The sequence below is a fragment of the Stenella coeruleoalba genome (assembly GCF_951394435.1).
Source record: "Stenella coeruleoalba genome assembly, chromosome: 2".
Taxonomy (NCBI): domain Eukaryota; kingdom Metazoa; phylum Chordata; class Mammalia; order Artiodactyla; family Delphinidae; genus Stenella; species Stenella coeruleoalba.
In genome coordinates this window covers 24,662,443-24,683,491 of record NC_137147.1, presented here as the reverse complement: position 1 = coordinate 24,683,491, position 21,049 = coordinate 24,662,443, and the positions used below count along the sequence as shown (strand labels likewise).

At 47.7% G+C, this 21,049-nt stretch overlaps 1 protein-coding gene across 4 annotated transcripts in view; it reads left to right on the top strand.

Annotated features, from left to right (window-relative positions):
* ADCK1 (aarF domain containing kinase 1) overlaps positions 1-21,049 on the top strand; it is a 113,010-nt gene that overhangs the window by 28,177 nt on the left and 63,784 nt on the right. For all 4 annotated transcript variants that reach the window (XM_079914847.1, XM_079914845.1, XM_079914846.1 and 1 more), the window contains exon 4: positions 14,006-14,209. In XM_079914847.1, coding sequence (XP_079770973.1) covers positions 14,006-14,209 — 204 coding nt within the window. The remainder of the gene's footprint in view (positions 1-14,005; positions 14,210-21,049) is intronic.

The following is a 21,049-nucleotide window of genomic DNA, read 5'->3' as shown; positions in this document are numbered from 1 at the left end:
TTTTTATTGCCTTGTCCTTCTAGATTATTGCTGGATACGGACACAAAAACTCCCCATGCTCACTCCCTCTGCAGTATCTTGCAGAGGTACCCCTCAGACACCTGCTTCTCTTCCTTCCCTATTGAACGCTCTGGGATTTTCTGTGTTTGATGTGTTCCTGGAATTTGTAATTTGGTGATGAAAAGTCCCACAGTACTAACAACCAAGTGTGAGATGGTGCTGGGCCTGTAAATGCCCACGTTTGGGGCGTCATACTTCACACTCCACAGGAGTTTGTTTTGGTTTGGGACATCGACAAAGTCCTGGAGGCCTGGTGGGGTTCCCTGAGGACCAGCTGCCGAAGAGTCCTCGGTGGCCGTTTTGCCTGGTCTCTCCTCTGATCGGAACATTGCTATAGCATCTCCCCAGACCATCCCTGCTCCCCTGAGCCAGTATGTGCTCCCATCCCCCAACCTAGTTTGCAGACTGGACATCAGTGCCCAGCTGGTGCCAGCCCCCTCCCCTCACACCCGCCTCTCCAGTGGGCTTAGAAAGCAGGGCCCAGGCAGAGCCTGGACCCATAACTGGGCTGGGGTCCTCTTTACATCTTAGTCCAGCCACACAGGCCCTTGTCAGTGGTCCCTTTGGGTGACCTTGAGGGGGACCCAGGGAGGCCTTGAGAGCCGGGAGGAGTCCGTGATGGTCCCGGATGTCTGGCCTGGGGTGATGGGACTTGGGGCTGACTCCTGTAGGACCATGGCCTACCCCTGCATTATTCGACTTCGCCTCTTGGTAGCGTGCTCAGTTCCTCATGGAAGCAGTGCCCGGGAGCTCCCCTTGGAGTGTATGGGGGAGGGAGCTGCAGCGGTGGGGAGGGCTCCCTGGGTGCTGTGATGGGCGTGTGGCTTCCGTTAAGTGAATCATCTGTGATTCCAGTCCTGACTGGCTGTGGGGGAAAAGCCTCTGCTCTGGATCCTCAAATAGGGGCCTTCTTAGGGTCTGCCTGTCTGTTCCTGGTAGACAAAGTGGGGAAAGGGGGCTGTGGGAAGGAGGCCATCCCCACTGAAGGACAGTCACGTCATTGTCCCTAACATTTGGAAGCTCTGTTGCTTTGGGCCTTTCATCTTGGATCACAACCAAGTTTGGTGGCAACCTGGCCATGTCTGCGGTGGCTTCCCTGCTCTTCGTTGTCTGGGCCCAGAGCAGAGCAGATGATTAGAGCCCCAGAGCTGCAGCATGCTCAGAAGCCTAGGATTTTCTAACGGAGGTTCAGAGAAAGGGAGGATTGAGAGGCACACTGGCGATGGAGCTCTGGCTCTGCTGTTAGTTCTGGGATAGTGGGCAGCAGTCACATCATCTGGGAGAAGGTAGATGGGGAGGAGAGGAGAATGGGCCAGGCTGGGACTAGGAAAAGGTGAGGGGAGTGAGGCCTGGGTCCAGGCTGAAGAGGATTTTGACAGGTGAGAAGGAGAAAGAGATGGTGAGGTTATGGAACTGCCTGTGCAGACGCCGGGGGGCAGGGGATGGCGCAGGACTGATCACTGTGGGTGGGGGATAGGGAGTGAGTGGGGAGGGTAAGCGCTGAGTTCAGAGGGCACCTGGGTTGCATCGTGATGGGCCTGGTAGGAGCTTGGATTTCATACCAAGGGCAGTGGGGACTTCTGGAGGGTTATGGAAGGCTATTTCCCTTTTCCCACTGTGGCCAGTATCCTGCCCCTTCGTGGCCTGCCTGCCTGGGCTGTACAGTCTTGTGGTCTTATCCTGTGTCTGTAGTGAGACACGTTATGCCTCCCGGGCCTCCCTCTTTTCCTTCTCCCAGTGGCTCCCTGATTGCAGTTTGTTCGTGTGACTGGTGTTTTCCAGGCCCCTGTGTGCTCATGAATATGTCCTAATCTTGGTGTTAGCCGGCTTACTGGAATGGCTCCTGGGAGCCCAGACATGGCCAGGCGCCGTGGCGGCCATGTGACCTAGTTGTGGGAAATAGCTGGGGGTGGGAGTGGGGAGGACAACACTGAGGGCCCATGGCAGGCACTGGTCCCCTGGACTTTTTCCTTCTAATTCATAAAGGATGTTTAACAGTGTTTTTGGAGGAGCAGCAGAGTATAGCAGAAAGAGGTGGCTTTTGGAGTCAGAAGACAATGACTCAAACCTTGGATCTCCCATTTACTGGCTGAGTAACCCTAGCAAGGCCCCTAGCTTTTCTGTTAGGGGCCTTGGAGAGAATGGTAATATCCACCCGAGGGGCTCTTACCTGGATCAGGTGAGATAATGCGTGTAAAAGGTTTAATGCACTTATAAAGAATTGTGCATTTACTGCTGAGGACCATTATTACAGAGTGTGTGATGAACAAGATTTTGTTTCCCAGCGGCTTATATCATATGTTGGTATAATGAATCAACAATTCAAATAGAAGCTAATGATTATGGAGAAGAGTATGTGAAAATTATAAATTAGGGACCTATTTGTACTTGCATTGTGCTGACAAGTCATTTGGCACCTTATTTTTTTTTTTTTTTTCTGTATGCGGGCCTCTCACTGTTGTGGCCTCTCCCGTTGCGGAGCACAGGCTCCGGACGCGCAGGCTCAGCGGCCATGGCTCACGGGCCCAGCCGCTCCGCGGCATGTGGGATCTTCCCGGACCGGGGCACGAACCCGTGTCCCCTGCCTCGGCAGGCAGACTCTTAACCACTGCACCACCAGGGAAGCCCGGCATCTTAGTTTGATCCTCATTTTAATATGAAATTATTAACTGAACTTGAGTGTTAGTAAAACCTAAGATAATAGGAAACTCATACATACTGGGCATTCACAACCTTTATCATCTATTAGTGAGTACTGATAAATTGAATGAAGACAGTCTTATTTCAAAGGCTCAAGATGGATGTTTATATAAAGTGTGACTAAAATATTATAATTGATTTTAAAAAGTAAAACAGCTTTTATGTCCTGGAATTAGATAGTGGTGATAGTTGCACAAGTTAGTGAATATAGTAAAAGCCACCAAATTGTATATTTTAAGATGGTGAATTTTAGGAACTTCCCTGGCATCCAGTGGTTAAGACTCTGCGCTTCCACTTCAGGGAGCTCGGGTTCGATCCCTGGTCAGAGAACTAAGATCCTGCATGCCGTTTGGTGCAGCCAAAAAGAAAAAAATGGTGAATTTTATGGTGTGTGAATTATATCTCAATTAAAAAATAGAAAATTTAATTTATTAAAGCAGTAATTATAAAAAACTTAGAGGTTCAAGAAAAAAATCTATAGTTTCACCAATTCAAACTTATTATGATTTTAATATGCTCTCCTCTAACCCTTTCCTATTATATCCGTAGTTCTATCAATATAATTATCTGGTTTTCTGATTTACTGTGTTATCTTTAGCATTTTCCATTTTGTTACAATAATCTTCATGGTCTTCACCTAAAATGGCTACTTAATACTGCACTGTTCCATAATTTACTTAACCCTTTTCCTACTTTTGGGATGCATCTATCTATATGTTTTTCTTTTATAATTAGCACTGTGCTGAACCTCTCTGTACATAGGGTTTTTCCCTATGTCCTGGATTATTTACTTAGGAGGGATTTTTAAAGTGATATATATGGATCAAAACATTGCTGAGAGAAATTAAAGAAGACCTGATAAATGGAGAAATATATCATGTTCATGGGTTGGAAGATTCAATATTGTTAAGGTGTCTATTTTCTCCAAATAAATCTATAGATTCATAACAGTCCCAATCAAAATCCCAGCAGGCTTTTTTGTAGAAATTGACAGTCCGATTCTAAAATTTATGTGAGAATGCAGAGGGTTTTAGAGTCAATTCTAGAAGATAACACTGAAAAAGAACAAAGTTGAGGACTAATACTATCTGATTTCAAGACTTACTATAAAACTGTAGTAATAAGATAGTGTGGTATTGGTATAAAGATAGACAGACTGATCTATGGAACAGATTAGAGGGTCCAGAAATAGACCCACACATAATATGAACAATGAATTTTATACAGTGGTGAAAAGGCAATTCAGTGTAGAAAGGTTTGTGGTATATTTATGCAGTAGAATACTACTCAGTTAAAAAAAAAGAATAAACTATTGATATATACAACAACATGATGGGTCTCAGAAAAATTATGTTGAATGAAAAGGGCTGGATAAAGAGTATGGGCTATATGATTCCACTTATATAAAACTCTAGAAAATTCTAGTCTATACTGATAGAAAGCAGATCAGTGGTTTTCTGGAGGTGGGAGGTATGTGGAGGGATGGGGCTGGAATTACCAAGGGACATCAAAGCTTTTGAGAGATGCTGGATATGTTTACAAGCTTGATTATGGTGATGGATTCATAGGCGTATACATATGTCAAAACGTATCAGATTTTACATTTTAAATATGTGCAGTGTACTGGGTCAAAATATCAATACCTCAGTGAGGCTGTTAAAACAAAAAATGATGTTAATGGGTTATGATCCTTTGAAAAAATTAGAAATCCATGAGTTCATACTGATATAAATAAACAAATGAATAAATTGAAATTTTGGTAAAGAACTGGCTATTTATCAAGTTTGGAAGGACTTCCCCATAAAACACTTAATTATCAAAAGAAAACAAGTAACTTAAGTGAGGAATTTAGGTGGATAACCATCTTAAGACATTATCAAAATTAACAGTGTCTCTAGGGAGACAAATCAGAATTGTGCACCACCAGGTTGTAATGAGAAGAACAGAGCCTGTTAATAAATTGTTGGATTCAATTAGCTAACACTTTTTTTTAAAAAAGAATTTTCGCATCTTTGTTCACTATGAATATTGGACTATAGCTTTTTTTTTCCCCTTGTATTTTCTGTCTAGTTTTGATATTGGGGTTATGCTCCTCTCATAGAATGAGTTGGGAGGTATTCTGTCTTCAGTTTTCTGGAAGGGTTTATGTGGAATTGGCAATATTTTTTCCTTAAATGTTTGATAGAATTCAACTGTGACACCATCTCGGGTCAGAGTTTCTTTGTCTGATATGCACCATTCCAGCTTTATTTTAATTGGCATTGGCATGAGTTATCCTTTTCCATCCTTTTCCATTTAATCTATTTTTGTTTTAATATTTAAAGGGCAATTTCTTATAGGTAGCATATATTTGAGTCTTTCTTTTTTATCCAATTTGGCAATCTCTGGCTTTTAATTTGGGTGTTTAGACCATTTATATTTAAAGAGGTTATTGATATGGTTAGATTTATGTCTTTCATCTTGTTATTTGTTTTCTACTTGTCCAATTTATGCTTTATTCCTTGTTTCCTCTCATGCCTTCTTTTGGATTGAATATTTTTTCATGGTTCCATTGTGTCTCCTTTGTTGGCTTATGAGCTATAATTCTTTTTGTTATTTTAGTGATTGCATCAGTTCATAGCATAAATCTTTAAGTTGTCACAGTCTACATTCAAGTGACATTATACTACTTTCTTCAGAGTATAAGACTCTTATAATCGTATACTTTCATTTCTTTCTTTCCATCCTTTATGCTATTGTAGTACGTTTTGCTTTTCCGTATGTTATAAACTCCACATTACATTGTTATTATTTTTGTTTAAGCAGTCACTTATCTTTTAAAGAGATATAGAATGTAAAAAAATTCTTATATGTTTTCCTGAAGTTTCTATTTCTGGTCTCTTTTTCCTTTATGTAGATCCATGTTTCTCTCCAATATCATTTTCCTTCTGCCTGAAAGATGTCCTTTAACATTTCTTGTAGTGAAGGGAGATGAATTCTATCAGCTTTTATATGTCTGTAAGAGCTTTTTTTTTTTTTTTTTTACCTTTAGTGTTGAAAGATGGTCTTGCTGGGTATAGAATTCTGGGTTTTCTTTCAGTGCTCTTAGAGATGTTGCTCCACTAACTTCTGCTTGTATTGTTGCCAGTAGAGATCTGCTGTCATTCTTATCTTTGTTCCTTTCTCCATAATATGTCTTTTTTCTCTGGATACTTTCAGGATTTTCTCTTTATCACTGATTTTGAACAACTGCATTATGTAGTTTTCTTCATGTTTTTTATGCTTGGGGCTTGTTGAGATTCTTGGACCTGTTGGTTTATAGATTTTGAAAATCAAATTTGAAAAAAATTCAGTTATTATTTCTTTAAGTATTTTTTCTCCACCTCTCCCATTCCATCTCCTTTGGGGATTCCAACTACATGTTTACAAGGCTGCTTGAATTTGTCCCACAGATCGCTGATGCTCTTTTCATTAAAAAAATTTTTTTTTCCTCTGTGTGTTTCATTTTGAATAGTTTCTATTGGTAGGTCTTGAGGTTCACTAATCCTTTCTTCTACAATGTCTAATCTGCCAATTATCCCATCCAGTGAATTTTTCATATCAAACATTAGTGTTCACCTCTAGAAGTTTCATTTGGATCTTGCTCTCTTTTTTTATATTGCCCATGTTGCTGCTTAACTTTTTGAACATATGAAATGCAGTTATAACCGCTGTCCTCCTTTACTAATATAGGTTTCAGTTTTGGGTTGGTTTGATTGATTGATTTTTTTTTCTCATTATGTGTTGTATTTTTCCGTTTATTTGCATGCCTGGTAAATTTTTTATTAGGTGCCAGACATTGCAGTTTTATCTTTTTGGGTACTAGATATATTTGTATTCTTATAAATATTCTTGAGCTTTGTTCTGGACACAGTTAAGTTATTTGGAAACAGTGATTTTTTTTTTTTTTTTTTTTTTGCGGTACGTGGGCCTCTCACTGCTGCAGCCTGTCCCGTTGTGGAGCACAGGCTCCGGAAGCACAGGCTCAGCAGCCATGGCTCACAGGCCCAGCTGCTCTGCGGCATGTGGGATCCTCCCGGACCGGGGCACAAACCCGTGTCCCCTGCATCGGCAGGCGGACTCTCAACCACTGCGCCACCAGGGAAGCCCCGAAAACAGTGATTTTTTTTTCAAGTCTTTCTTTTAATATTTATTAGTTGGGAATGGAACAGTGTTTAGTTTGAGATATTCCCCTTAACTGAGGCAAGCCCCTTCTGGGTATTATAACAAAAGCCTCAAGAATTATGAGATTTTCTGGTCTGGCTGGTGCAAATAGACCTTATATGAACACTGGGTACTGTTAACTTTTGTGGTTGTTATTTCTCTGGCTCAGGTAGTTTTCTTGTGTGCATGTGCTGACTAGTACTTAGCTGAATATGTGAGATGGACCCTCAGCAGATCTTCAGAGTTCTTTCTTTGTACATCTGTCCACTCTCCAGTACTCTGTCCTGCGAACTCTAGCTACTTTGGTCTTTCTGGCCTCTCAGCTCTGTCTCTTCAGTTCAGAGAATCTCCTGTTCACTGCCTGGGTTCCCCTTCCCTGCACTGTGGCCTGGAAACCCTCAATGCTGTAAATTGGGGAGTTTTCACCTTGTTTGCTTCCCATCTCTCAGGAACCACTCTCCTTCCTTTCCTGATGCCCAATGCCTTAGAAAACTTTTTTTTTCTTTTTTTTGGTAAATCTTGTCTACTTTTTTGTTATTTCAGATGGGAAGGTAATTTTGGTCCCCATTTGGGAAGAGATGTTAAGGGTGACATCAATATTTATGGCTTCGACAACTCCAAGTTTAGAGTTGCAATTTCCTAAGATGGGGAAGACTGAGGGAGGAGTAGGTTTGGTGGTGGTAGAAGTGGTGGGAAAGTCACGCTGAGTTTGAGAAGCTCATTGGACATTGGGTGATGTCAGAGAAGAAGTTGGATATGTGAGTCTGGAGTCAGGGGAGAGGTCTGGGTAGGGGATATGCATTTGTGTATCATCAGTGTGTAGACGGTATTTACCACCATGATTCTGGGTGAGATTCCCCAAGGGAGTATAGCTAGAGTATTGTATTGATCATGTTTTTTATATTCTGATGCTTTGAAACTGGGGGTACTGCTGCTCTCAAGGTTAACTAGTTCCAAGAGATAGTAAGCAACTCACCTGTGAGCATGCCTTTCATAGGCAAACCAACCAATCTGGAGCCCATACCTGCCAACCACCTCTGTTACTGAGCTGTTACACTCTGGGTCACTATCCACCTGCCTTATTCACCCCAGGGCCAGGTACCAAACAACTAGGAACATCCCCTACGCCCCAAAGCCAAATGAAATACTTAAAACTAGCCACTCCTAAGTCTCACCCATTCTTTCCCATCGAATCCACAATAAAAGCTTTGCCCACATTTTCCCTCACGCCCTCTCTCTCCTGGCCAACCCTGGTGCTTCCCAGTGTGGCTCTGTGTGGTATGCCAACTCTCCTACTTGTAAGGAATCGTGAGTAAAAACTTCTTTCTTTATGACAGTCATTTCCATGTCTGTGTGTCTTACCATACCTTAAAACAAATTCTAGGTACCCTTGCAACAAGTACAGAAATGCCAGTTCTGGCTAAGTGGAGTGCATGCATTACCTCACCTCATTTAATCTTCACAGCAGCCCTATGAGGTAGGTACTATTATTGTCTTTCTTTTATAGATGAGCAGTCAGAAGTAAGCAGAGGTTACATAACTTGCCCAAGATCACCAAATTCTGAGTGGTGAAGTTGGGATATAGACTGTGGCAATCTGATGCTGGCCCTGTGCTCTTAACCAGGATCTACCTGACAGGTAGTCAGAGGAGAGACAGAGGACCCTCCCAAGGAGTGGGATTAAATTTGTGGTCAGCCTCCTTCAAAACTTTTATAAACTGCAACTTGTTTTTTTTCCCCCAAGACATGATGAGTTAGTTTTACTTTTTTGCTTAAATGAGAGCTTAAAGCAAAGGGTGACATCCAGAAAAGCAACCTTGGAGACCGTCCTGGCCTGATTTCTTGGGGATGAAGGAGTTGCAGTTCCATTTTTTTTTTTTTTTTTTTTTTTTTTTTTTGCGGTACGCGGGCCTCTCACTGTTGTGGCCCCTCCCATTGTGGAGCACAGGCTCCGGACATGCAGGCTCAGTGGCCATGGCTCACGGGCCCAGCCGCTCCGCGGCATGTGGGATCTTCCCGGACCGGGGCATGAACCTGTGTCCCCTGCATTGGCAGGCGGACTGTCAACCACTGCGCCACCGGGGAAGCCCTGCAGTTCCATTTTCATGATGAAAAACACACACGTGGATCATAGCACCCTGGAAAATCGGGGAAGAGATGCTGGATTCTGCACCAAGCTGGTCCAGTCTGCATGGGAGAATCTTGTCAGCTGGACTTATCTATTTCCAGAAGATGTTGAAGACGGGATTATTTTTTAAAATTCTCCTCTATTATTGATATAATACATATTAGTTTTAAGAAATTTGAAAAGTACACAAAAACCTAAAAAGAAAAGTATTCTTTTAATCTCACTGCCCAGAGGTAACACTGTTTACATGTCAGTGCATTTCCTTTGGGTCTTGAATCTTTGATTAGAAGAATCCGTCAAGGGGCTTGTCTGTTTTGGGGTCTGTCTGTGACCTTGTCTTTCACTGTCTCTTTCTTCCTGTGATGTGTGGGGTATGTATATGCGTCTGTCTCTTTCGTCTCTGTCTCACAGTCACACCCCGAAATCCCGTTGGAGACACTGCTCAATTCTGATGGGAAGCCTCTTTGATTCGGTCTGGCTTTGGTGCCTTTCTGCCAAGTTTGGGGCTCGAGATCCCTACTCTTGGGGATTTAGACACGAGTAAAGGATTGCTCTCCTTGGGCCTTTGCTCCATCCCTCCCAATCAATAATTAATCAGTACTGAGTTGATCTTATTAGCTATTCACTGCCTTTCCCCCAACCCCAACCCAAGCTGGCTGATGACAGTGCTTTTAATTAATATGAGGCAGATTAAAACTCATTACAACAAGGTTATTGGTAATGAGATAATCATAAGGCAAGTTATTGAGCTGGGAGTGAAAACAAAGTTGGAGGAGGGGCAGAGAGACACTGCCAGCCGTTCCTGCCGTGTTTTGGCAGGAACAGAAGGGGGAGTGTGGGGACTCTGCAGTGAGGACACGCGGCAGTGAAACCAGGTGCTGGGTAAGGGCAGGACTCGGGTCCAGTGAGCAAATGGGTGGGGAGTGTTAGGGCAGTAACATGTGTTGAGAAGCAAGAGCTGGTGTATTGAATTAAGAATATGTAGTTTATGACCTGATGAATGAGGAGCGCAAGCCTCCTACATGGGGTTGGCTGGTAGCTCCCTCGGCATCCAAGCTTCCACTGGGGAAGTGAAACGCAGTGGGTTGTTTTGATTGAAGGTACAGTTTAAATACACCCGCACAGAGGAAGTAGAGTTACAAGATTTATTATTACTTACAGATCCCAGAAGCAAGGATGCTCAGTGAGCTGGGGGAGGGGCAGTCCTCCATCCCAGGTACCAGCAAGCGGGACGTGAATGCTAAAAGAGGGAGTTTGCACTAAGCGAGTAATTTCTTGAAGTTCTGAGTGGCACCTGCCTTCTGATCCCAAAGGATGGTGGAGCTGTAGGAGCTAGAGCTAGAAAGGGATGCCGGAGACCAGAGTGCTGCTCTGTTATTCAGCATGTGTGTCTTTTGGCTTTAAAAGAACATTTACACTTTTTGGTTAGTGGCAATGTCCCTCACCCCCATGTGACTCTGTGTGTGTGTGTGTGTGTGTGTGTGTATTTAATTAGAAGCTGGTTGAAGGTGACTTTGGGGCTTCTTTTGTTGAAATGTGGGTGCCATTTGCAGTAGATGCTGATTCAGCTTCCTGGATGATGGTTTTGTGAGTGTATGACCCAAGGTTGTCATCAGTCTACATTGCTAGCTCATGCATGACTTGCCCTGGGGTACACAACACATGGTCTCTGTCCCCAATGGCTGATGTGCCCAGTAACCAGTGAGTCAGCAGTAGACCAGCCTTCCTGGGCTTGTGTGACCAGAGAGGGCTCTCTGCATTGCCCAGACAGTGTCCTGAAGGTGACCATCACTTTGTGCCAAGAGACGCCCTACCCAGGACTGGCTCAGGCCACAGGTGAGGGGCAACAGAGCCCTGGCTCTGCTCCTTGGTAGGAGGGCTTGTTAGGGTGAGGCTAATGCTTTCTGAGGGCTGCCAGCAGCAGAGATAAATGCAGATGTGAATCCTGTCTAAAGAAAATGGTGGAGCAGGTCTTCAGCAGTATCACACACACACACACACACACACACACACACACACACAGATGCATGTTGTTCTCTCGATCTGAAAGGCCCTCCTTTTTTATTCTAATCTTTTCAGGTTCAATTTCAGGGGCTAATCCTATGTATCAGCCAGGGACTAGTCATACCTGTAATTTAAATATAAAGACTTGTTCACTAGGAAAAGGTAGTTAACTCCTAAAAGGAGTAGAAGAAGATTCTAAAGGTGCAGAAGTAGTAACTGCGTAAAGCACCTGCTCCCTCTAGGGCTGAGGGGGTGGTGAACAAGAACAGAGCTAAAGACTCAGCTGGGGGCCTGCCACCTGCAAGGCTGGGATGCTGGGCTGCCCTGGTGATGAGACGTGATGGCGGGCATGGTCCATGGGAACAGCCTGCCAGGTGGCAGAGAGATTTGTAGGAGGGTGCGACCTGGAGCTAGTGTGTAGGAGCCGCCTGCTGGGTGGTCAGAACACTTGCTGGAAGATATGGGGCCTGAGTTGGTCCACAGGAGGGGCCCATCAGGTAGTGGAGAAATTTACAGAGGGTGGGCTGGTCCGTGAGGGCCACCAAAGTGGTCACCCCCAAGCCACTACCCACTGGCTGATGAGCTGAAAACAGTGCACGGGGACAATAAGGGAGCCTCCTTGTGCTGTGGCCTTGCAGTGTTCCCCAGAGCCCCCTGTTGACAAAGCCTAATAGCGACCCATCTGACAAAGGAGAAATGACACAGGGTCTAGCACCAGTATCACAGCGCACGGCAAAGAAGCGTGGATTTGCAGCTGAGGGGCCCTGTGTTCCTGAGCTGCACGCACCCCGCTTCTCCCCAGGAGCCAAGCCTTTCTAATTCCAACCCTCTTGTTTCTCCCGTCTGTGAGCTCCGTGGTCCTCAGTGTGATCCTACTGCCACGTGTCATTCTCTGTGTGTGAGTGGCTCTGTCACATCTCCCCACGCGGTGGAGGGCGTGGGACTCAGCCCCCAGTGAATACACAGTGGTTGATGTCTTTCCTGGGAGGGGCAGAGACCATGGGGTGTGTCCTCACTCCGCCTTCCAGTCCTCTGCCTTGACCCTGCAGTGGCTTTGGCGTGAGGGCTGAGCATGCCTCCTTGGGGGAGTGGGCAGCTGGGTGCCAGGGCAGCCTCACTGGGAGCCTCTGGTGGGACCTGGCTTCCGGTCACACTGTACCTTAGGACACATGGATCGTGGATGACTTGCTGGCTGCCTCTTATTCGGCAGGGTGGGAATTGGCGTTGATTATTTGAGCTGTAAAGAGTCATTTTGTTCATAACAGCCTGGACTCATGGAGGGTGGGGAAACGCCCAGTTCCATATTTGACCACGTTTGCCTTCTTTCTCACTTCCTCAGAACGTGAGTGTGGCCTTGGACAGTAGTGACCTTCTACCATCTGACACCGGCCAGCTCAATTCCCAGTCCACCCCCGCTGCTGCCCCCATGGGCCTTTTACTCATCTAGGGAAATGTGTTCTCTCCCCACACCCGCCCCGCCTTAATTCTTAGAGTCAATTCCCTTCTCTCTGCACCCTCCTGTCAGGGAAAAAAGACTCTTCTTGGCCTAGTTTGGACCAGGCGCCCGCACTCTGTTCAGGGGCATAGAGTCATGTGGACATAGGCTTCCCCAGTAGTGGGTTGGGGCGGGATGCAGAGGTGTCCAGCAGAGCCCTTGAGGGCCTAAGGACAGCTTGCGAGTGCCTGGAGTGTGGGGCATCCCTCTGCTCTAGAGGGAGTGGATAGATGGCTCCCTGGCTGCTGGGACCAGGGTGTTCAGGGCTGCAGGGTCCTCTTCTTAATTCCTAAGGTAACGGTTTTCTGTATGGTTCACTCAGCAACTAATTATGTAGGATCTTTGAACGTTTCTTCCGTCTTTGTTGCCAGCGGTTATTTATCTCTTCATGTGGTTTATTGCCTCCAATACACACTTAACTGTGTCAGCATCCTTCATAGCACTTAAGAGAGTGTAAGTCCGTCCTAGATATTCACCCTCCCGGTTGACTTATGGGTGGAAGAGGGTACCAGGTTCCCACAGGGCACTGGGCTCCCTTGTCTTTTGTGTGTGCCCATGGCTTCATCCTGCTTCAGGAACTGTAGCTCCAAGAAGGTAGGACCCTCAAAATGCCAAGGCCCTCAGCTGAGCTGGGGTGATGACTGGGGATGTGTAGCCTGGGGGCGGATGGAGGCCACCTCCCACTCTGGAAGGACAGGTGGGCATCAGGCTGCAAGTTAAGGCCGGCTTGTCCTGCAGAGCCTGCCCTGCTGCCTACCCCGTATGCCTGATGCTCCCTGTAAAGTTCTCCTTCAGTTGACAGGAGACCCTGCTAAAGTTGGCTGCGTTAAAGCGCTGTAGGTTTGAAGCGTTTTCTAGACCTTCCTTTGACATTAGTTAGCTATTTCTTGATAAGCAAAACGTCTGAGTTTCTTATCCTTAAAGATACCAGCACTTGCCTCCCTAAATTGTTGTAAGGATTAAAAAAATAATGAATATGACCATGTTTAAAAATTGTAGACCTCCAAACAGACAGATGGTATTATTAGTATGACTGAGGGGTGGGTGACAAATGCGTGAACTCAGTGTATCCTTGAATGAAGCATAAGTGTAGATTAGAATCGGTTGAAAGCCTTGGACAAACGCTAGTTTCTGAGGGAGTGGGACTTGGACTAGGTAAGTTTTGAAGGAAAGGCGATCAGAAGCATCGGGCCATGTCAGGAGGCTGGTTCCAGTTTGAGATTGGAATTGACTGCTCTGGGTACCGGGAGACTGGCTGGAGACTGGAGACTGAAGGTGAATGACGGGGTGTGTGTGTGTGTGTGTGTGTACGTACACTGGGGGGGGGGGTGTGTGGTGGTGAATCAGGGTTTCTAACCAGAGGGAGCAGGAGAAGAGAAGAGCATGCAGCAGACAGTGAGCATTCACATCTCTCTGGCCCCGCCTGTCTTCCTGCAGGTGCACCTTCGCTCTGCCAGGCGCCTTTGCGAGCTCTGCTGTGCCAACCGGGGCACGTTCATCAAGGTGGGCCAGCACCTGGGGGCTCTGGACTACCTGCTGCCGGAGGAGTACACCAGCACGCTGAAGGTGCTACACAGCCAGGCCCCACAGAGCAGCATGCAGGAGGTCCGCCAGGTCATCCGAGAGGACCTGGGCAAAGAGGTACCCACCTCTCCCAGGGGGGATGGGCTTCCGAAAAGGCCCCCGCAGAGTTCTCACTGCTTGGCCCCAGGCCCTGGGGCTCCACCAGTGGCGTGGAACTATGCTTCGCAGAAACTTTCAGTGTGAAAGCAGAGAGGTTAGAAGGAACCTGAGTGGCCCTCAGTATAAAATTTTAGTTGGGCCATACAAAATTGTTGATATTTGATTGTTTTTGACCTGTAACTTAATATGATTCATATGGTTGAATTTAATAATACCTATCGGGCTTCCCTGGTGGCGCAGTGGTTGAGAGTCCGCCTGCCGATGCAGGGGACACGGGTTCGTGCCCCGGTCCGGGAGGATCCCACATGCCCCGGAGCGGCTGCGTCCGTGAGCCATGGCCACTGAGCCTGCGCGTCCGGAGCCTGTGCTCCACAACGGGAGAGTCCATAGCACTGAGAGGCCCGCGTACCGCAAAAAAAAATAAAAAATAAATAATACCTATCAATTATTGAGGGTTTACTGCGCACTCACACCTGCGCTGTTTCCCACATGTTATCTCACTTAGTCCTCAGGGCAGACCTATGAGGTAGGTGCCATCATTAACCCCGTTTTGCAGATGAGGGATGGAGACTTAGAGTGATCAGGTAGCGCGTCCAAGGGGACTGTTAGGAAGTGATTCCAGTGCACTGCTCTGTCAGTGAGCTGTCCTAATCATTCAGTGCTATGACTTTCCCAGAACGTCTGTGGGCCACTGCTTGATTACCTCCAGTGATAGGAAGCTTATTCTCTTACCTGCTGCCTAAGGTGGTCCATTCTATTATCACTCATCTCTAATTGTTATACAGGCTTCCTCCTAAGGGCTAGGCCTGCCTCCTCAAACTTTCCTGATCTTCATCCACCCCATGGAGCAAAAGAGAAAGGGGCTGAGGGCCCTTCCATACACAGCCCTGGTCACACTCCTCTGGGCTCATGCCAGTGACCTGCAGGATGTGTGGAACCCAGATCGCCACAGTGGTGTGGATCCTTGCTGACCTGTTCCGCTCATCTTGATTCTGGGGACGGGGAGGGATTGGAGCAGCCGTCTGCAGGGTGCCGACTGGCCGATCAGGCCCAGCCTTACAAATTATGTGCTATAATTTCATGGTACCCCAGAGAACGCTAATAAAAAAAAAAACTTATTTTCTTCCTTCACCTATTATTATATTTGAAATTCTCCTCTTAGAGGGAGAACCCTTTGGATCTAGAACCTTTCTGAGCAAAATAATCTTAAAGTCAAGCCTAGATCAGCTGATGCCTTTCCTGAGATTATTTTATCACCTTTGGTGCCTCCCAATTTCCCCAAATCAAATCTTTAGCAGGACTTTCAAGGTCTACCCCATCCACTTTCAAGTTGCCATGGTCTCTGTCTGCCTGGAATCTCTTTACCCCATTCTCTCCCTGTCAAGTGATTCCTTGTGTTTCTAGGCCATTCGTCCATCTGTCTACCAAATGCTGGGCACTGTGCAAGGTGCTGTGTGTCCTGGCCAAATCCCAGCTCTCCTGTGAAATCTTCTCTGACCCTCTGCACACATTTGCTCCTTCTGCTTGTGCCTCTTGTAGTTTGGTTAGTTGTGTCTAGTTGGTTTCACAGTAAGTTGTAAAGTCTGGGGATGAAGACCATGATGGTCCTTTTAATCCCATCTGCAGTTCCAGGATAGGATGTGGTATATCGTGGGCACCAGTGTTTGTTTAATGAACCAATGGCTGATAAGTGACAGTTTCCTTAGTCTACTGCGGACTAGGTGGAGAGTAGGGGCAGAGATTCATAAAGACCATGTTCCATGTTCTCTGGTCTGCGTGGAGCTGCCCCTGGCTGTCGGTGCCTTTCTGTAGAGCTGGTATCTTGTGCCCGGCATCCAGCCAAAGGGGAACCACTCCTCAGTGATAGCCTGGCCTGGGCTGGCCTCATTAACTGACTCTGGGGGGCCTGGGTCACGCAGGAGGTGAGCATAGAAGCCTCTGTGGATTCCCTTCCTACTGAGGAGGAACATCTCCAACGGGACGGGGGAAGATTGAGTGAAGATTTAGGGCTGGTGTCAGGAGCAGACCACAGGCTGGGAAGAGTGGAGTTAGGATGCAGGGGCCGCAGGCAGAGGGGACGGGATTGGCCTGGCACAGCCGTGTGTGCCCTTGCTTCTTGCCAAGACCGTTGGCCCCCTGCTTCCTACAGCATGAGGTGCACCCCCAAATTCAAACTAAATAAATCACTAAAACTAAGTATAAAACTAAAATAATAGCAGTGTGAAGTGCATCATTGCTAGCATGTGGCCGCTCAGTGGGGGGCGGAGGCAAGGGAGGGAAGGCAGCAGATTAACCCTTGGAGGCCGACTTGTCTCTGGAGAGCTGGAGGGGGAGGCAAGAGCAGGGCAGTGGCTTCCTCCGAGCCAGGGTGGAGCGAGATGGGAAGCTGGGGGTGTCAGCAGTCATGGTGTGCCCGCCCAGCTGGCATGTCTGGGGTTAGAGGATGCTGCCTGCATCTTCAGGGTCTCTTCTCTAAGCCCCCCGGCCAAGTCCTCCTGAGCGTGGTGGCCTGTGGCTTCTGACCCACAGCTTGACTCGAGTCCTCTGAGAAAAGGAGGCTAATGTCAAGGTCATGGCTCAGAGGGGGCGTCCCTTACAGCTGGGAAGCTCAGAGACCTCTGGTTTCTTACCCGGCACTACAGGTGCACAGTCAAAGTCTTCCCTCACCCCTTTTGTTCCCGGTGACACACTTTCTCAGCCTGTGGGTGGAGGGAGGGGAAAGGAGACAGGTGGGAAGCAGGGTAGGTGGGTGTGGGGCTGTGAGGGCGGGGAAAGTCACTCACTCTGCACTTCCCTCCTCCTCCAGTGAAGTGTCCTGTGACACTTCTCGGGGAGCAGCCCTCCCCCCAGGAAGATGTTTCAGCCAGCCCCACTGATCCTGGGCTCCACGCCTGCCCTGGGGCCCTCCGTTCCGTCCCTGGTTCCAGGAGTGTGGTGAAAGGAAGCCGAGTCTGCCATGCATCACCGTCTTCTTTCTAGGTGTGAGTCCTTGTGTGGGCTCTGAGGTTACCTCGAGCTCAGAGACTGCATAGCTGCCCCTAGGTCTCAGACTGAAGAGTGAGGAGAGGTGGCCAGAGGAGCCCGAGGCCGGTGCGTCCCAGCTTGCACTGACTGGTTCCCTCTATGCTCTTAGGGGCCCCTCGCATCAGCAGAGGCCTTGGGGGGCGGGTCACTAATATCCTCAGACCGATCCCTATCCCAGGCAGATAGGGCTGGCCCTGAGGGGTGTCCCCAGCATGGGGGGTGAGGGTTAGGTGGCGGCTCTTCTGGATCCCATGATTTGCACTTGGTTCTGGATCAGTCCAAATCCTTGGACAGCAGCCAGCGCTGTCAGTGCAGAGGTGAGGGCAAGTGAAGGGGTACCATCCTGGCATAGGGCTTGGCCTGGGTAGGGAGTCTGGGGGACCGGGTAGCTAAGGGAGTGGCATGTGAGGGATGGGACAAGACGTCAGATCTCCTGATCTTCTGGCCAGTGCTTTGTCTCTTATTAACAGAGCTTCTGTTTGGCAGAAATCCTCTGTAAATCACTTTTCTCTGTGTCCGTGTGTCTGTGCCTTGGAAGTTTCTACTATTATTACCACAAAGAAACTTACTTTTTTCTTTTTCTTTTGAATGTTAGGCTTAAGTCCTGAAGGACAGGTCCTGGGAATCAGTCAGGAGTCAGAACTCTAGGATGTGGGGTCATTTCTGCTGCTTCCAAAGTGACTTGGATCTGGAGTGGGTTGGAGATGGTCTCAACCTTGGTCTCCTGACTGCCCTTAGGGCTGTGGGTCCAGGTGCAGTGCTGATCTCGACCAGCAGATGGCGCCTGAGCTCGAGAGTCAGGGAGGGGTGTTGAAGACACGGTCCTTCCTTACAGAGGGGAGCCCCAGCAGCTGGCTGAGATTCAGATGATTTGTACTCCTGGGCATGGTCCATGCTGTGGAGGGAGCCTGGGCTGACACCTCTGACCCTGAATGGGGCAGACACAAGCCTCAGGTACGAGACTGTTGACCATCCTGGTCCCAAGGAGCTCTCGGCTGTGTGTTGGAGGACCTGGCAGGGTTCTTCACACTGACCACCAGCCTATCCTTACGGCTTCCTCGTTTGGAGTGGGAGTCCTCTAAGGGCCCCTGCAGGCTCTAAGAGCATGCAGTTCTATGGTTCAACACGTTTTCCTTCATTTTTCCATTTCTTCTTTCTCTTTGTTGTCTAAGCAGCTTGAATTTAGTGAGAGAGGCACAGAGCTGGAAGCTGTGGCTGCAGCCATAATGGGTAAGACCTCATTCTGGCCCCTGTGGTCTGGGGTCATCAAGAGGTACACTCATCACTGTAATACCTGGCCATGTAAGTGCCTGCGAGAGAGAGAGATGGAGAGAGGGAGAGAGAGAGAGAGAGATGGAGAGAGATGGAGAGAGAGAGGGAGAGAGAGAGAGAGAGAGAGGCAGAGAGAGAGATGGAGAGAGGCAGAGAGAGAGATGGAGAGAGAGAGAGAGGGGCAGAGAGGCAGAGAGAGAGATGGAGAGAGGGAGATAGATAGATAGATATTATATTTGGGTGGACAGAAGCTTTCTGAAGCAGGTGGCATCTGACCCAGGATCTCAAAGATGGGTGGGGTTGGAGGAGGTGGAGGTTGGAGGAGGGGATTACTGATTAATGAGATGTGCCAAAGATGCAAGCGGTGGAAAGCATAAAGTACAGAGAGTGCACGGTGAATAGTCTTGTTGACTAGTATATGGGGTTCAAGCTGGTGGCCAGTGGAGCTGAGGTTGCAAAGTTGGGGCTGAGGTTACATTGAGAGGGGCCTTTGAATGTTCTTTTCATAATGGGCGCCTGGAGGAGAGGGGCCTGAGCAAAGAAGGACAGAGTGGAGCCGAATTTTCTTAGTAACATGGGAGATGAGGTCATCTTTTACAGGTGGGGAAGGTGGAGGCGGGAGGTTTGAGGTGGGCGGAGAGCTTGGGGGTAGGAGTTACAGTGGGACTTTGGAAGAGATGATGGAACCCTCAGCTGCAATGGGACAGTTATCTTTGGTCATAAACACACACACATATCTCTCCCCACCTCCCCAGCACATACAGACAAGTCCAATCTCCTTACAATATATTTCAGTGAATGATCCAGTTTTGTTTATTGTCCCAGAACATAGTCATATCAGATAACGTTCTTTCGAACCCTTAAATTCTATGAAAAACCAAAGGAAATGAAGTTAGGGGCTGGAGCAGAGCACAGAAATACCTTTGTTAGGGGCAATGCTTGTGCTGCTTCTGTGCTCTGAAAGATGTTTTATCTGTCTTTTACCCCTGAGCTCCCACAGGGTGGGGATCTAGATTTCACCTTGTTTTGTAACTCCGCATAGCTCCCAGGGACAAGGGCTCAGTGTTTTGATGGGCCATCTGACCGGAGTGGCTGTGAGAATGCAGAAGAGAACCACTGTGATTCAGATGGGAAAATGCACCCGTCATTGTTTCATACAAACCTACAGGTACGGGTGGAGGGCGATGTTTCAGTTGTAAGCAAAAGTTCAGAAAAAGAGATAAAGGAGCTCTGCTCCCAGGAACATCATTCATCTCTCAAGCTTGGTGGTGGTGGCAGAGAGAAGGCACTGTTGACATGAGGACGAGCGGAGGCAAAAGCAGAAGGCGGGGAGGTGAGGCAAGAACTCCTGGCCTGTGCAAGGGCTTCCTGGTGTGGGACCACTGGGTGGGGGCTGTGCAGAGACTGGAACAGGGGCTTGGGTGGAGGCCTCAGGGCTGGGGGAGGGGACCGTAGGCTCGGAGAGTGAATGACCGGCTCTGGGCTGAGCCATATCATTTCTGCATGCCTGCACACAGGACTTCTGCTGGCACGCAGAGAACTTTGTGAGAACTAGGAAAAGGTGCCTGAGCTGGGCATCCCTTCCCCCAGGCGGTGACCGCTCTACCAGGGCTGGATTTTTATTCTTCTATGAGTCAGGATTGGCCAGAGAAACAGAGCCAGTAGGGTACATGTGTGTTCTTTTATCTGATAAATAAATAGTGATTGATTGATTGATTTTAAGGAACTGGCTTATGCAGTTATGGAGGCTGGCAAGTCAGAAGCCTTCAGGGTGGGCCATTGGGCTGGAGACCCAAGAAGAGCTGATGTGCATCTGCTGGCAGAATTTTCTCTTGCTTGGGGAGGTCAGTCTTGTTCGATTCAGGTCTTCAACTGATTGGATGAGGCCCACCAATATTAAGGAGGGCAGTCTGCTTTACTCAGAGTCTACTAATTTAAATATATATCTCATCCCAAAACACCCTTACAGAAACATCAGAATAATGTTTGATCAGATTTCTGGGCGCTGTGGCCCAGCCAAATTAACACGTAAAATTAACCCTCATGGTTCCCCACACGGCCCTTCACTTGGCTTGCACATTTGTACCCTGGGTCCTGCTTTCACACGGCCCTTGAGCTTCTTTTTGAGCCTTTGAGGTGGGCAGGAGCCAGACTGCCTGTTGGTTTACTGTCTTTGTGACCTTGGACATGTTACGTATCTTCTCTGTCCCTCAGTTTCCTCATCAGTAAAATGGGGATAATGACAGTACCTGCCTCACAGGCTTGCTGCAGGGATGAAATGAATGAATGAATGTGGAGCACTTAGGGCATGCCTGGCACAGAGCAGGTGACCAGCAAAGGTTAGCTGTTGTTTCTGTGTTGTGCTGGATGCTTCATATGTGCGAGGAACCAAGGTTCTGGGAGACTTTAAATGGTGGAGTTGGGTCTTCAGCCAGGTTTTCTGATACGAGGTATGGTCCCAGATACTATTTTGCTAGAAGCATCGGCCTTTCTCTTCCCCTT